We start from the raw sequence: 16,856 nt of genomic DNA on the forward strand, positions 1-16,856 counted from the left end.
TAATGTTAGGTATCTAAAATTAAACCGAGATATCATTTTCTTGACAGAATCATTCTAAGCTGTAAGTGGCCTATACCAATCGCTCCTTCATTGGCTACTCGAGCATATCTTTCGCAATAAGAATACCACTAAAGCTATAGATCCCTCCCTATATGTACATATATATGTGCGCGTCTGCGAACTGAATTATGTAATATATACATATATCTACATATATATATATGTGTGTGTGTGTGTGTGTGTGAATTACAGTTAAATTAACTTTATATATATGTTTGTGTATGTGTGTTAATTACTGTTAATTAATTTTAGAGTATATATATATATATGTTTGTAGGTGTGTGAATTACATTTAAATTAACTTTTCTTAATTGATTTTGCAATATCAATTAACAAAACGTTCAAGATGGCTTGAATGTTCACAACAACTAAATCATTTCTGTTGTCTAGGGATATATAGTAACAAAACACTACATATAAAAGTGTGATGCATATTTTGATGTCTGAATCATGTGTGGCGTAGATTATGTGAACACATGAACAATAAGAATAATAGTTGGAAAGTGTATCTGGGAAGACTCTAGAAACAACATGTCGATAATCAAATATAATAGTTTCAAAAGTTTAGTGATATTGTATATATTTTAGTTTTGTAGAATTTACCTTTAAGATGTTGACACATCAAGAACAAAGCAAACGATAAACGGATAGAAGTAGTACATGCATAAGATGCATGAGAATAATCAATATCAGTATTCATTGAATTGCGACTATGGTCAATGAACGTCAGATTTTGGTGGAATGGGTCATCGATATGAGATCCGTGAATCATATCCGGCAAATACACACTCAAGTAGCTTGTTGTCATCTAGGTTAGGATGAGATGGGTTGTAACCTTTTGATATAAAAGCACACAATTTTTTTTGCCAATACGTTATCTTCATTATGTTCTGAATCTCTAATCAAATATATAATTCCATGAGCAAAAGCTCATGTTATGATAAGCTGGAATTTTGTACATAGTAAGCTAGTTTGTAAAATAAATCTCTATTACAATACAATTAGGTAACCAGAAGTTTTAGTTGTGAAATGTATCTCACGGTTTAGGACGTTTTCAATAAATCTAGGGCATAAATTAATTCCATCGCTAAATCATCACAAATAAACAAGTGTGATGGATATTCCTCCCGCACAGAAAACTAGTTTAGAACTTATTTAGGTCATATTATATCACTAGAATAGTTTGATAGAATATTTTAATCTTGTTTGAGCAGTATCATAATGATGAAAATACCAACTATTATATTTCTACCTCATGATTGATCGCAAAATGATAGGTAGGTTACCCAAAAGTAAATCATCAGCAACGTCTTCAAATATTGATTTTTTTTACAAATAAATTACAAATTTCACGAGCAACGTCATGGCATGTCGTATAATATAGATCTATGGACTAAAACGGTAAGTAAAATTAAAGAGGAACAAAATGACTAAAATTTTGTGGTTGTGTGAGTGTTAAAGAGAATGAGGCTTGAGGAGTACTGAATGAGTGAATGTGGCATCGCATAGTCGCATCATCTCCCACGAGGGCCTTCGCTCCCATGCACTTCCCTTAATGTCTCTCTTTACTCTTTCATTTGCCTTTATGTGTACATCTTGTCCATCTTTTCACAAAATTATAAAAATAAAAATAACATACAGAATATAGCAGTATTATGAATTATTGCAATATACTAGACCCTCTCTAGAAACAGAATATGATGATTATGAAGCTAGTCCTTATCACATTGCATATGTGAGCGAGGACCCAAGGATCTATGTAAAGATAGAGGATATAACTGAAGGGATAAATCTTTTGATGGCTAAAGAATTACTCCTATCAAGCTCTATACTAATCTATGACCAAATTACTTTCGACCTTATTCCCACGTGAGACATAATAAATTTTTTTGGTACAATAATGTTTTTTGAGACATAATAATAATGTTAACGATTTCATACATAATATATGCACACACACACATATATATCGTGATCACTGATCAGATCCAATAGTCAAAATTGACATAAGAAAATATGTTATAATTTATATGTATTAAATTACTTCCCATTCTTACTTCTATATGAAAGATATGTTAATACAAGTAAACATATAAAAGAGAGGGAGAAAGTCATAGATCAAGGAACAAGGTAGAAGAATTTGGCAAGACATGAACTTAATTAACTATCTCGACCAAAAGGAGAGTAAGGACCATTAAGTGTTGAAAATCCACGTGACACCACGCCAATTCTGCTGATATGTTTCATGTCTACTGAACATACATAGAATTTTAGGAGCGTTACTTTACAATAAAAAATGAAGAAGAGGACGAATAAAAACTTAAATCATCATATAACATTTAATTTGTATGGCAACCTTTTCAATAATTAAAAGAATAAAAGTTCGGTTGGTGACCACAAGATGAATAGAAAAAATGAACAAAATAAAAAATAAAATTTCATTTGAAAAACTGAAAAAATTAAAAAATAAGAATTTTTGTTTATTTTGTTCCTCATCAAAATTGCAGAGGGATAGTTTTCTTTATAAATTCATTCATCTTTGAGGAATTTAGAGAAAAAATATGGGACCTATCAATTAATAATTTGACAAAAAAATTTGAAGAATAATAAATACACCATAATTTTTTTCTTTCAACATGGTCACCAATTGAAACTTAACTAAATTAAACTGGAAATAATAATTTATTATCAAAACATGATATTGGTTCGGGATCTAGGTATGATACACATATGACATATCCAAATTTTAGGCCACTTATTTTTTCTCAAAACTAAAGCATTTAATTGTTTATATGTCTCAGATCATTAATATAAATTATCTTTGCATTTATTATAGTACTATTTACGCGAAGTTCAATTTTCCTTGTAAAAGATACTCCATTCGTTTTCTACAAGATACTCCATTTATTAACAATATTCTCTAATTTATTTTTCTATTTATTGAAATATGATTAGTTGTATAAGTAATGATATTTTTATAGTTGATATATGAAAAATTAAATATTTTTATAATCTGTGTGCATAAACCCAAAACGATAATTAAAATGAAACGGCTCGAATAGTCATTTCGCTTTAATTTATCATTTTCAGAACTATAACCTTCATGCAAAGAACTATATTTTTTAATTATGTAGACTTATATTGACCTTACAAAAATATTTCTATTGATCTTGAAACTACATATGAAATTTTTAATTATTAGAACAAAACAATGATAAGTTTTAGGGGTTTTATTATATTCACTAGGAAAAATCGCATAAAACACTCTCAAAGTGTCACTTACTATCACTTTAAACCTTAATTTTTTTTTTCACAAACACTTTTAATCTTCAAACTGTATTTGTATTATAAAAAAATGACCAATAGTACAGGTAAAAGGATGATGTGTCAATTTTTTCAATTATTTAATTAATAAAATAAACAAAAAATTAAATAAAATTCAGATTTTTTTAAAAAAATTGTTAATTTAAATAAAATTTAATAAACATTCAGATTATTTTTAAAGTTCAGAAAATAAAATAAATATTAATAAAATTTAAAAAAATAGCTAAAAAGAAAAGAAAAAAATTAATAAGACCAAATTAAAATCCAGGAAAAAAATTGAAAATTGAAAATTGAAAATTGAAAATTGAAAAGTTCAAAATAGTTTTTTTTTTGTCATTTTCAACGATGATGTCGGAAACTATAATTAGAGATATGCCAAAAACGTCACTGTTAATGCTTAAGTAAAAAACCACCATTAATTGTTATAAGTTATATCTGAAATTGTTATTGTAAACAATGATATGATATTTTTTTAAAAAAAATAGTGTAATTTATAATAAAAATATTTTGATTTTTGAAGGTTAAACGTGTTTTTGAGGGTTTTTTATAAGATTCTCTCTATTCATATATCTCTTACCTAAAAGATAAAGAGAAAAAGACCAAAATAGCACTAAATCAAGTTTTTGTTTCCAAACTAGCACTCAAGGTCAAAAATCACAAAAATAGCACTCAAAGGATGGGGTTTAGGGTTTAGAATTTAGGGTTTAGGGTTTAGAGTTTAGGTTTTAGGGTTTAGAGTTGAAAAGTGAAGTTTTGAGGATAAGATTTCAAATTTTGAAAAATAAAAAAAATTAAATTTTTCAAAAGATAAAATGTTATTTTGGTCATTTTAGTTTTTGAGTGCTATTTTTGTGATATAAACTTAGAAAGGTGCTATTTTGGAGATTTGCCTATTTTGGAGATTTGCCCAAACATAAATTAGGATTCTTACTATATATAGTATTATTTTATGAAATTATTCAAAATATGAAACTTAAATACAAGAGAAATTAATCATTTTCTAAAAGAAAACTAAATCATCGATCTAGTTATATATATCACGCAAAATACAAATATTTTTCATATTTGTAAATAATCTCATAAATAGTAAGTATATTGCGAGTGATACAATTCTTTAACCGATGTTACTCAAGCATGAGCTCATGCAAATTAGAAGAAGTCTTGCCTTGAATTCCCATATAATATATTTATATATCTTAATATTACGATCAAGAATCTAAATTTTATGAAATCCTACCGAAGATTCTTTGACATAAAGAAAAAGAAAGAAATTAATTCCCCTCCCCCCCAAAAAAAAACTAATTCCTCATAGGGTATGTGGACCCATTATTTTCTAATATTTTTTGAAAAAGATTATTTTCGAAGATTCTAAAGTGATGAACAAAATTTCTCATTTTCTAACACACAGATTAAATCATTTTCATACTAGATTAAGTATAACATTCTTCCAATTAATCTCTGTAGAAAAGATATGGCGATGCTTCTTCTTTTTTTCTTAATTACATCTTGTAATTCGAATAACATAAAAGTTTTAATTACATGAAAGTTGAGTTATTCTTTTCTGTTTATATATGATATACTTATAAATTGGTGGAAGACGGGTAGATAAGATTCGTCCCTTTCGAGAATTCTGGAATTCTATGTTTAACATATTAGCATACATTTTAATATATGTTAATACATCTATATGATATAGTCATAAAATATTTCTCAGCATCTTAACATGACCCCACTAACATATTTATATATAACGCTCTTCACAGTTTCTTTTCTCCTCAGCAAAATCAACAAGCTCATTGTGAAGAGCAATCATACACAAACAACAACGAAAAACTACAAAATTCTAGTTCGTAAACAATCATCATCACAATGTCTGGTGTGTGGGTGTTCAACAAGAACGGAGTGATGAGGCTGGTTGAGAATCCTTACAACCAATCCGCCGGAGATTCCTCGGAGTCTTCCTCCTCCAGTGGCAACCAGCAGCAGAGGCTGAGAAGGAAGATCCTTGTCCATCTTCCGACCAATGAGGTTGTCTCTTCGTACGGATCACTTGAGAGGATCTTGAAGGGTCTTGGATGGGAAAGGTACTACAATGAAGACAACTTCGATCATCTCCTCCAGTTCCATAAGAGAACATCGATAGATCTCATCTCACTCCCCCGCGACTTCTCAAAGTTTAACTCCATCCATATGTATGATATCGTCGTCAAGAACCCTAACGTCTTCCATGTCCGGGACATGTAGTAGTCCATCATCAAAACTAAAACCGAGGACAATTTGATTCTTCAAAATCATCCTCTCTCACATCTATCATGTATATATTTGCATGTTTGTGTTACTTTATTTTCTGTTGGGGGTTGTTTTATTTTTATGTGTGTTTGTTTACGTTGGTCGATTTTGGGTGGTCTAAGCTAAACTCACTTTAATAACTTGTATCATTTTGTGGTTTTGGTGAACTTTGTATCAAGATCTCTCAAAAATGATATAGTAAAGATGTTATATTTGATTTAGTGAATTAGTCGTTCAATAAAAAAGTTATATGATGTGACATGTTTGATTTGGTGCCTACAATACAAGTAAGCAAATCAAATAACTTAGAAAAATTCCTTAGAATATTTCTAACTTTTTTAGTTTATTTTTACAAAAATAATCTTGAAGAAGGAAAATAACCAAAACTAATTTTATTAAAGAATAAAAATAAATTTATATCCTATGGTTAACTAATCTAGATCTACGGTTTAGAGATAAGAAGTGGAGTTTTGAGGATAAAATTTCAAATTTTAAAAAATAAAAAATAAATATTAAAAAAAATTTAAAAAAACTATTTTGGTCATTTTTCTCTTTGAGATCTATTTTTGTGACAAAAACCTAAAAAAACTATTTGAGAGAATTGTCCAATAAGTTATAACAGATTTATTTTTTTCAACAAGAATTTAATATCAAATACTCATATAGCTAGCTTAGGTACTGCTTTAAACTAATGATAATCATCATAAACTCGAGTCAAATTTTATCGGGGAACTTATGATTTAATGAGAATGTTTAAAGTGGATTCAAAACCATAACATACATGATTAAAACCATAGATATATTATGCCATACTAAACCATAAATTTATAACACGATAATTTCAAGAGTCATGACGAAATCCAAAGAAGGAAAGTCAAAAAGATGTCCAGATAGAGAAGGTCCCCCAAAGGTTTAGGAAGACAATGGATAAAATGATGGGCGCAAGTGATCTCTGATACTTTTCCACCCAACTTTGACAGCTGTCGATTTCTTATTGCCCAGTTCTCCACTTTGTCACATATTAGAACGATGGCGCACGTGATGTACATCCTTTTGCTTAGAATCTAGACACGTGTCTATTCCCCATTGCCCATTTTCCCCACTTTGTCACTTCTTTATCGATGTCGAACAAAACTTTATATATTTTTTGAGAAAATTGTTTTTTTTTAGGCAAAAAAATGCTAACTATGTCCTATTAGGATAATCTCATATAATTTATGTCTTATTAGTTTAAATATTTTCAAAATGGCAATATTACCTTTAATTTCAATTAAAAATTCGAAATTACAATTAATAAAAAAATGTTAAATATTAAAATATAATTTTTAACTAAAATCATTTAAAAAATATGAAAAATCCCCCCCCCCAAAAGGAAATTACCACAAATACCACTTTCTTAATACAATTTTTCATATTTATATTAACCATTTTATCCTCACTTTTAATGAAGGGTAAAAGACACTTATATCCCTAAAATAAATTAATTTAAACTTAGATTTTAGAGTTGAGGAGTGAATTATGATTTTTGGAATGTAGAATTTAGGATTCTAATAAATATATAAATAAATATTTAAAAAATATATAAAAATATTTGAAAAAATCGAAATTATTTTCTTATAAAAAGTTTGAATTTGAAAAATTATAATTCGAAAACATAAAAAAAAATTATTTAAATTTTATTTTTTTAATTTAAATAATAATTTATTATATATATATAGAGAACAATAATATAAAAGTCTTTTGCCGGTTCATATCAGGATCGACCGATTCAAATCAAACTGTTTCCAAATCGATGTATTAATTTTTTTTTAATTTAAAAATTGATTTTAGAAATCACTATTTTTTTAAAAAAAATTGATTTAATAAACATAAGGAAACTGTATATTTCCACATATTCTCTTCCCATATTTTTGGAACTGATTATCTTTATCCGTAGAATATGTATTCTACATATGTAGAATACTGTAAACATGTTTGAAATCGATTTCTTCTAGTTTTAGATTTATAGTAATGTGTAGATTTTGATTTCTTTAGGTTTTAGATTTATAGTAATGTGTAGATTCCAAATTCTACATATTTTAGAACGATAGGTTAAGCGTGGAATGTGTTTTCCAAATATTTTTAGATTACTATTATTTACGTAAATCACGTATTCTAAACTTATTAGATTCAATGAAAAAAGTGGATTACATTTTCTACTGTGTATAATGTTAATTCTACTTTTTGTAGAGTAAAATATGAAATTAAGATTTAAACATTTTTAAAATTATAAGAAAATACCAATAAGTTAATATATGTATTTCATCAATAGTTATTATTTTTGATTAATTTTTGAAAATACTAAAGGGTATTAGAGGAAAAAACGATACAAAAAAAAGAAATTAACCTAATAGGACATACTCTGAAACCTCTATAAATTAATAATGTTGGAACTACACCAAAACTATAATTTTTATTAATTTATAGAGATATTAATTTATCAATATACTAATTAAACTAAAAACTTAATTTTGAACTATAAAAATATATTATTTTATAGAGATTTTTAGTGTATATTAATTTATAGAATATTAATTTAAAGAGGTTATTCTGTAGTTATCAATTTTTGACCTAAAAAACAATTTTTCCTATTTTTTTTAACTACCCTCCGCCCCCAAACAAATTCGGGATTTTTGCCAAAACTAACCCACAACTTGATTTTAACCTCAAACATATACCCAAACTTGAATCAAATGCAAAACTAACCTAAAAGCCTAGTGAAATTACAGCCCAGTCCCTTGTGACCAAACAAAAAAACAGAAGCCATTTTTACGAATATAACCCCAATAAATCGTCTGAGTCGTCTGAGATGTTGGAAGTCGTCTGGACGACTGATGTTTAAGTCGTCTGGTACCAGTTTATTTTAAAAATAATTTATAAATCTTGTAAAAAAATATTTTGATGCGTTAAAAATAAAAATCAAGTAATTATAAACAGTTTTAAGTGATATAAATTAAGATATGATAAAATTGATTTGTTTTGAAGATTGATTAGTGGAAGTAGTGAATCATGAAATACTTTGGTTTAGGAGTTTGGCAAACATATGTTGTAGTATTGTATGTATTGTTAGGGTTAGATTTTGGAAAACTAAAATGTTTTTTTCAAAAATTAGTTTTCACCTATATGTGTTTATTTTTGTGTATAGTAAACACTTTTCAAGTTTGATTTGATTTTATAAAGTGTTTAATTAGATAATTAAGTTTAGGGGTTATGTTTAGGGTGTGGACGACTTATATTTCAGTCGTCTGTTGAATAATTTACTCGGACGATGTATATTTCAGTCGTCCACATCGTGCCGAACCTTTAATTTTACCAATGTACGTTTTAACATAACCGGATCATTTACCGGACATATAAAAGCTAGTTTAGGGGTTATGTTTAGGGTCTAGACGACTTACATTTAAGTCATCTGGTGAAGAAATTAAAACAGACGACTTTCATGTAAGTCATCCAAATATTCCCGCCTAAAATTTTTTAAAAAAATTATTTTCCCGCTTAAATAATTTAGAGAAAATTGGAAAAAAGGACACTTTGAACTTGGATTTGTCACACTAAGATTTGTAGAAGATTTTTTAGGAAAATAAGATTTTTGTTCCTGTAAATACCAAACTACCCTTAATTTACCAATTAAGTAGAATTAAAATTATATATTAAAATTTTCGTAATATATTTTAAATGGGTAAATATTTTAAATAAAAATAACAAAACTTAAAAAAAATAACAAAAGGGAAATTTTTTGGCCAATACCCTAATTTATTTTTCTCCTCCTCTTCTCCACCGTAGAAGAAAGCCCCTTCCATGGCGATTTAGGGTTCAACAGAGAGAACCCTTGCTCTTCGTTGGAGTTTCATCTACCCATAGTTTCGAATCTTGCTTTTTTCATCTTCCTCTTTGATTTCAGTGAAGATACAACGAAATCCAAATGTTCTTCCTCTTTGTTGGTGCGAAAACTTAAGGTGCCAGGTCTATTGGTTATTGATACACCTGGTCACGAGTCTTTCATGAATCTGTGGTCAAGGGGTTCAAGTTTGTGCGACCTTGCAATTTTGGTGGTTGACATAACGCATGGGTTGGAGCCACAAACCATAGAATCTCTAACTCTATTGAGAATTCCTAACTACTTCAGTATGATAATTCTTAACCCTATTTTAAAATGGTCGAACAGTGTACTGTCCTGGAGGTCAAAGTTATAGAAGGCCATGGAACAACGATTGATGTTGTGTTGGTAAACTGTGTACTTCATGAAGGTGATCAAATCGTCGTGTGTGGGTTACAGGCAAGTATAAACCTTGTGATCTATAACCAAAAAAGTCATGCACTGGGTACAGTGATAGACTTAGAACTTTGAAAAGTAATAGTATTTCTTCCTCTTCTGTTTCAGGGACCTATAGTCACAACGATTAGAGCGTTACTGACTCCTCATCCAATGAAGGAGCTACGGGTGAAGGTACTTTCAAATTCTCCACTTCATTTGTCCTTTTGACTGGTTTTTCTTCACATATATGGTTCATTTAAATTGTTTTCTTATTTCTTTGTCTGATGTTTCAGGGTACTTATGTGCATCATAAAGAAATAAAGGCTGCACAGGGTATAAAAATTACAGCGCAGGTGATTGAACAGACTCCACAATTATCTTAGTTGCTAGTTTTTGCAGTTAAATTTAATGATACTGTTTCCCTTTTTGGTTTGTGTTTAAAAAAGGGTCTTGAACACGCTATTGCTGGCACTGCTCTGCACGTAACTGAACCTGATGATGACATTGAAGCAATGAAGGAGCAGGCAATGGAAGACATGGAGTCAGTTTTGAGCAGGATTGACAAAAGCGGTGAAGGAGTTTATGTACAAGCGTCTACACTAGGGTCACTAGAAGCATTGCTTGAATTCTTAAAGTCCCCAGCTGTGAAGATACTTGTAAGCGGCATCGGTATAGGGCCTGTGCATAAGACGGATATCTTTAATGTTCACCCCAGTACTTTTAAATTTACGGAAAGATCTTTATGATTTCGCGTTAAACTTTAAACGTTCACTTTTGACTCTATTATATGAAAATGCAATATATACAAAACTCAGAAATTAATCGTGGAGCAATCCAGGATTAGTTTTAAATTTTTTATTATACTTTCTAGTATATAAGCTAGTATACGTATCAAAGTAACGTGAATCATATGTGGTATAGTGGTTTGTGTGTATAATTTTATCTTGAATAACTCGGGTTCAAGTGGAGGAAAGAATAACTTTGATGATTTTTCATTTTTTTTGACTTAGGAAAGAATATACTCTGCGAGATTTAGATTAGATTTCGTGTAGAATTAGGAAAGTACATCTTTAACCGAATATGGAAGTTTCTATATTTTTCGGATTTGTCTACAATATGTGTATTACCTTACGCAGAATACAGTAGAGTAGTTGAGAAACATATTATTCCTTTAGGCGTCACATAAGGTAAAAGGAAGAACATGTTATGGCACATAATTTAGATAAGGTATATTATTGAGTTGTGGCTATATATTGTTATCAAGCTGTAGGTATACTGAAGACATCTTTCTTGATTATAACGTTTCGAAATATAGCTTGGTTAAAATATATAAGAAATGCTAGTTTACGTTGTATACCCAAGATATATCGATGTATAAAACTTAGTATCTGATTTCTAGACTAAGTAGATGACAAGAATGAGTATTCTAACTGTAGCTAGAAGATAAAATAAAATATGATTCCACTTTTTTTAAAAAAAAAATTAAACATATATATTGTCATACTTATGTTTTCAATAGTTTTCATATTTTTTAACATTTTTAAAATTCAGTTTACTATTTTAATCGTAAAAGAAGGGTAAAAGTTGTCCAGAATTGCCCAAAATATCAGAAGTCCTATTGTGACAAATAAAAGTTCAAAGTGTCCCATTTTTCCAATTTTCCCAATAATTTAAACCAGACGACTTACATGCTAAAATTTTTCCCAATAAGTCGTCTGGAAAGTCTTCTATTTTAGTTTCCTGCTAAAAATATTTAATTTCCCGCTAAAAATATTAAACTCTTCTGGACGACTTACATGTAAGTCGTCTGTGTTAATTTCTTCACCAGACGACTGAAATCTAAGTCGTCCAGGAAGTCGTCTGAGTCAAAAATATTTAACCTAATTGGATTTTTTGTCTTCCTATATAAAGAAAAATTTACACATTCTCTCTCCTCCTCTCAAATGGCTGCAACAAAAATGTAATATTCATCATTCTAAAACTCTCTAACCTCTCTCTAATCTCTTTGACTTGAAAATACCAAACTTTATATGAATTTTTCAGTTTTGTCTCATGTATTTCTTACTAATCTATCTCTTTTGCAGGTTTTTAATCAAATGGTACTCATCTTCCACTAATTTAAAGGTAGATCTATTAATTTTAGATATGTATTTTTGTGTGTTCTATAAATGTAGATTTATCTAATCTTCCACTTATTTTCTCTATTTTTAAGTCATTTGAACGTTTTTGGATATGCAGGTTTTTCAGATCTGGATTTGATATGCAGGTTTTTCAGATCTGGAAGACTTCTGGGACGACTTATCTGTTAGTCGTCTGGAAGTCGTCTGGAAGTCGTCTGGACTTCTTGGAAGTCTTCTGACAAAGTCGTCTGGACTTCCAGGAAGTCGTCTGGACTTCCTGGAAGTCATCTGGACTTCATGGAAGTCTTCTGACGAAGTCTCCCTTTCATAATAGTTCTGAGCGTTTTGGTAAGTTCTTATGTCTGATTTTTCTTTATTTGGTAACTTCTTGTTGTATAAAGTTCTTACTTTTTTCCCAAACTTAAACTTTTCAAACCCACTCTAATCTCTTTGACTTGAAAACACCAAACTTTATATGAATTTTTCAGTTTTGTCTCATGTCTTTCTTATTAATCTATCTTTTTTGCAGGTTTTTAATTAGATGGTACTCATATTCCACTAATTTAAAGGTAGATCTATTATTTTTAGATATGTATTTTTGTGTGTTCTGTAAAGGTAGATTTATCTAATCTTCCACTCATTTTTTTTCTGTTTTTAAGCCATTTGAACGTTTTTGGATATGCAGGTTTTTCAGATATGGATTTAATATGCATGTTTTTCAGATCTGGAATACTTCTGGGACGACTTACCTGTTAGTCATCTGGAAGTCGCCTGGACTTCTTGGAAGTCTTCTGACAAAGTCGTCTAGACTTCCTGGAAGTCGTCTGGACTTCCTAAAAGTCGTCTGGACTTCCTGTAAAGTCGTCTGGACTTCCTGTAAAGTCGTCTGGATGATGTTAGGAGTTTTCAAGGCTCCTAAGACAAATGTTGTAGTATAAATGATTGTCGAACCAGTTCTGAGAGATATCAAAGCACTGAGAATGCAAGTACTCACTTAATCTAAGTGCAACCAATGATTTAGATGGGTTTTAAGCTATGACTAAAACTAAAAAGCAATAACAGAATGACACTTTCTTGACTAAGGGAAAAGAGAACTCATGGGCATAGGGATTAGACCTTGGGTGATCAAGTATCGAACTAAGGATGGCTAATGATCAATCAAACTATCAACCTTAAGCCTAGACACAATTCTAAGCAAGCTCTATGTCTAGATGAATGCTCATTTGCTAACATATCTCAAACATCAAATGTCTTTGGTTGAATAATATGAAAGCAATCATTACTAACAAGTCTATTAGCTATCTTAGCATCTTTAACAACAAATGTCTTTGGCAAAGTATACTAAAAGCCTAGGAGAGTTGTCTCGGGCATTTCATCGAACACCTTTCGGGTGAGAAATGCCTAAGGATCAACAACTGAGTGGCCAACTCAGAAGATGCATTATGATTACTCTACTAGCAAGGAAATATGAATGATCTACACTAAAACATCCTATCTCTAACCTAATCACCCTTAATCTCCCTAACCCATGAATTCCAAAGGTGATTACTCACTAATCTCCATGATTCCTCTTAAACCCATATTGGATTTCAGATTAATCATGTAGAGAAATAGATAAGAAATCAACAATAACACAAGAACATAACAATCAAAATCCAAGAGATGAACTTCTCAAGAGAGTTCTTGTGTATTTCTCAATAGATCAAAAGATAAAAGATAATCTGCCTCTGGTGGCTACAAAAGATGTTTAAAACATAGGTTTTAGAAATGTAAAACGTGCATAATGAAATGACCAAAAGGCCCTTAAGTAAAATAGAAATCGAGCAGATAATAGGCGCGGAGCGACCTCGGCTCGTCGCTCCGACAAGTCGCTCTAAGCTTCGGGAGCGACCTCGCTGGGTCGCTGCGAGAGGTCGCTCCGAGAGCGATTTCTTGTCTCCGGGAACCAAGATGGCGAGCGACTTCTCTCTGTCGCTCTGGACAGGTCGCTCCAACCTTCGGGAGCGACCTCGCTGGGTCGCTGCGAGAGGTCGCTCCGAGAGCGAGTTGTGTGTCTCCGGACGTGAAAACGCGAGCGACTTTGTGCAGTCGCTCCAACGGGTCGCTCTGGATCGGGAGCGACCTTGGTAGGTCGCTCTGAGAGGTCGCTCCAGGGTCATCTAAGACTGTTCAGAGTAATGAGAACGCGAGCGACTTCATGGCGTCGCTTTAGGAAGGTCGCTCTGAGAAGTGGGACACAGCGACTTCGTGATGTCGCTCCCATGCTCGGTTCGTCCAATTGTCACCTTTTCACCTCTTTTGAGCTCCAAATAGCCTCATGTGGTATTCCAGTACCTAATAGAGACTCATGTATGCAAAATGCAACCTAAACATGTCTGAATCCTAATCTATATGATGAAAATGCTCATGGATGAATGGATAAAACAATGCAAATATGCAAGATATCAACTCCCCCAAACTTGTTCTTTTACTTGTCCACAAGTGAACTTTCTAGAACTCATAGGGAGAGAGGTTGAAGGAGGGAGCACATAGCCAAAAGAAACACAACTAGCACACTCTCTTATTACACTCTAGCTTCTCTAGGCCTATCTTAACTCTTTTTTTCTTACACTCATCATCAAGCATCCACACATTCAAATCAACCAACTCTCACATTCATTAAGCACAAAACATCAGGTGAATTCTTGCAAATGGTCAGTTGGTCCAAGTCATTTGGTTGGGTAAGGGAAGGCTTTTATTCAAGTGATTCAAGAGGTTCAAAACATATGATCTTTAAGGTGGTTTACTCTCAAAACAAGTAGCCTTGACATTGCACATAATATATCTAAGAAAGGGACCAACTCATGCATACAATGCTCAATCTCCATTGTTCTACCCTTTTCCCAAACATACAATTACACAATCATTCCCAAATGTCAAACCCAACTCACATCTCTCACCAAAAGATCCTAAGAACTTTAACTACTTCTCTTTGAAATCTACAAGGGATTTTTCACAACCTCAAAACATTTCTTAGCTCCTAACAACTTTGCTAGCCCCCCTTTTTCTTTTCTTTTTCTTTTTTTTTCTTTTCTCTTTTTCTTTTCGTTTTTCTTTTTCCTTTTTTTTTTTTTTTAGGCTGGGGGCCAAGACTTTTCAAAACTTGAGCTAGAGGCTTCTATACTGGTCCCAATAAAACAATTCACTTAAGCACAAAGAGTCTATTCTTTTCCTTTTTCATTTCTCCCAAATCATAATCACAACACTCACCCCCCACCTATAGCTAGACAATAGAGTGTCCAATCTAGCAAGAATGAAGATCAAGCATTATCGTTCCCGATACTCTCAACATTATGCACATGTAAGACTTTCCGAAAAAGGCCTCACTCATCAAACAATGAAAGCTTAAAAGGAGGAAAAGGTTTTGGGAGTGGTCTACCACTAGAGTTTGTCAAAAAAGATTGGTATAAAAGATGTGACAACTCAAGTGTGTATAACCATGACTCAGTACACAAGGGACCATGAGCAAGAAGCATTAAGTTCGTTCAGTTCAAATAAGGTTGTAGTTGGCTTCAAAGACTGAGTTTCAGCAATCAACAAGTTTCAGGAAGAGTTTTCAAGGCTCGAAACATACAAGTCTTTTTGAGAGGTGCAAAAGCTAGTCAAGTGCAACGTAGTGTTCTTTACAAGGCATTCAAAATCATTGCTCCCAATGCAAGTGAATGCAACCTATATGCTCTAGACTCTCCTAAAAATGCAAATGATGCAAACTAAATGATTGATTTTTTTTTTTATCTATGCAAATAGGTATGCCATGCATGACTCAATGAAACAACATCAAAGCAAACATGATCAAATACTTGGTACCTCCCCCAAACTTGAGTGACACAGTCTCTGTGTCGTCAAGTAGAGAGAGAGATACCGAAAAGAAGACTAATATGCAAAAATGAAATGGTATATACAAGGGAGTGTGGTGGGTTACCTTCTATAGGGAATGAGTAGAGGGAGATGCTCCCTCCTCGTCGTCCTCAGGTGGTAACTCTTCAAGGTGCTCATCAGCAGGAGTGCCCATCTCTTCAATGTAGAAGGCTTGCCCGAACACAGTTGGTTGCCTCATTTTCCTCTTGATGTCAAAGTGGAGGATGTTCTCTTTACCCAAATGGAGATCAATCGTGCCCTCCTTCACATTAACAATAGCTCCTGCTGTAGCTAAAAATGGCCTTCCTAGAATCAATGGATCTTGAGCCTCCTCACCCATCTCAAGCACCACAAAATCTGTAGGTATCTCATACCTTCCAATCTTCACAGGGAGGTCCTCTAAGATGCCCACAGGATACTTCACTGAACGATCAGCTAACACCAGAGAGAGTCTACACTTCTTGTACTGAGTGAATCCAAGCTTCTTTGCAACAGACAAAGGCATCAAGCTGACACTAGCTCCCAAATCGCATAGACTTTTCTCAAATACCATAGGTCCAAGAGCACAAGGTATTGTGAAGCTTCCTGGATCCTCTAATTTCTCTGGAACATCAAGCCTCTGGATGATGGCATTGCACTCATGGGTAAGAATCATCATGCCTTCCATCTCCTTCTTCTTTGCAGCTACAACATCTTTCAGGAAATTGTTGTATTGAGGAATCAACATGAAAGCATCGATGATGGGCATTGCAACCTGAGCTTCACTCATTTGCTTCTCAAACAGAGCTTTGTATTTCTCTAGCAGCTGCTTCTTGAATCTACCAGGGAATGGAAGTTTGGGTTCATAGGGAGGAGGAACAAAATAACTTTCA

The 16,856-nt window shown here is 32.0% G+C and overlaps 2 protein-coding genes across 2 annotated transcripts; both read left to right on the plus strand.

Annotated features, from left to right (window-relative positions):
• Positions 1–4,425: 4,425 nt before the first annotated feature.
• On the plus strand, positions 4,426–8,041 carry LOC103862048 (flowering-promoting factor 1-like protein 1). The gene has a single exon (XM_033288592.1). The coding sequence runs from the start codon at positions 5,254–5,256 to the stop codon at positions 5,626–5,628; it is 375 nt and encodes a 124-aa protein (XP_033144483.1). The 5' UTR covers positions 4,426–5,253; the 3' UTR covers positions 5,629–8,041.
• Positions 8,042–9,849: 1,808 nt separating this feature from the next.
• Positions 9,850–11,454, plus strand: LOC117133049 (eukaryotic translation initiation factor 5B-like). The gene is made up of 4 exons (XM_033289033.1): positions 9,850–9,988; positions 10,094–10,159; positions 10,261–10,320; positions 10,414–11,454. The coding sequence occupies exons 1-4, from the start codon at positions 9,866–9,868 to the stop codon at positions 10,711–10,713; spliced, it is 549 nt and encodes a 182-aa protein (XP_033144924.1). The 5' UTR covers positions 9,850–9,865; the 3' UTR covers positions 10,714–11,454.
• The last annotated feature ends 5,402 nt before the right edge of the window (positions 11,455–16,856 follow it).

This window comes from Brassica rapa, chromosome A03, assembly GCF_000309985.2.
Source record: "Brassica rapa cultivar Chiifu-401-42 chromosome A03, CAAS_Brap_v3.01, whole genome shotgun sequence".
NCBI classification, from domain to species: Eukaryota; Viridiplantae; Streptophyta; class Magnoliopsida; order Brassicales; family Brassicaceae; genus Brassica; species Brassica rapa.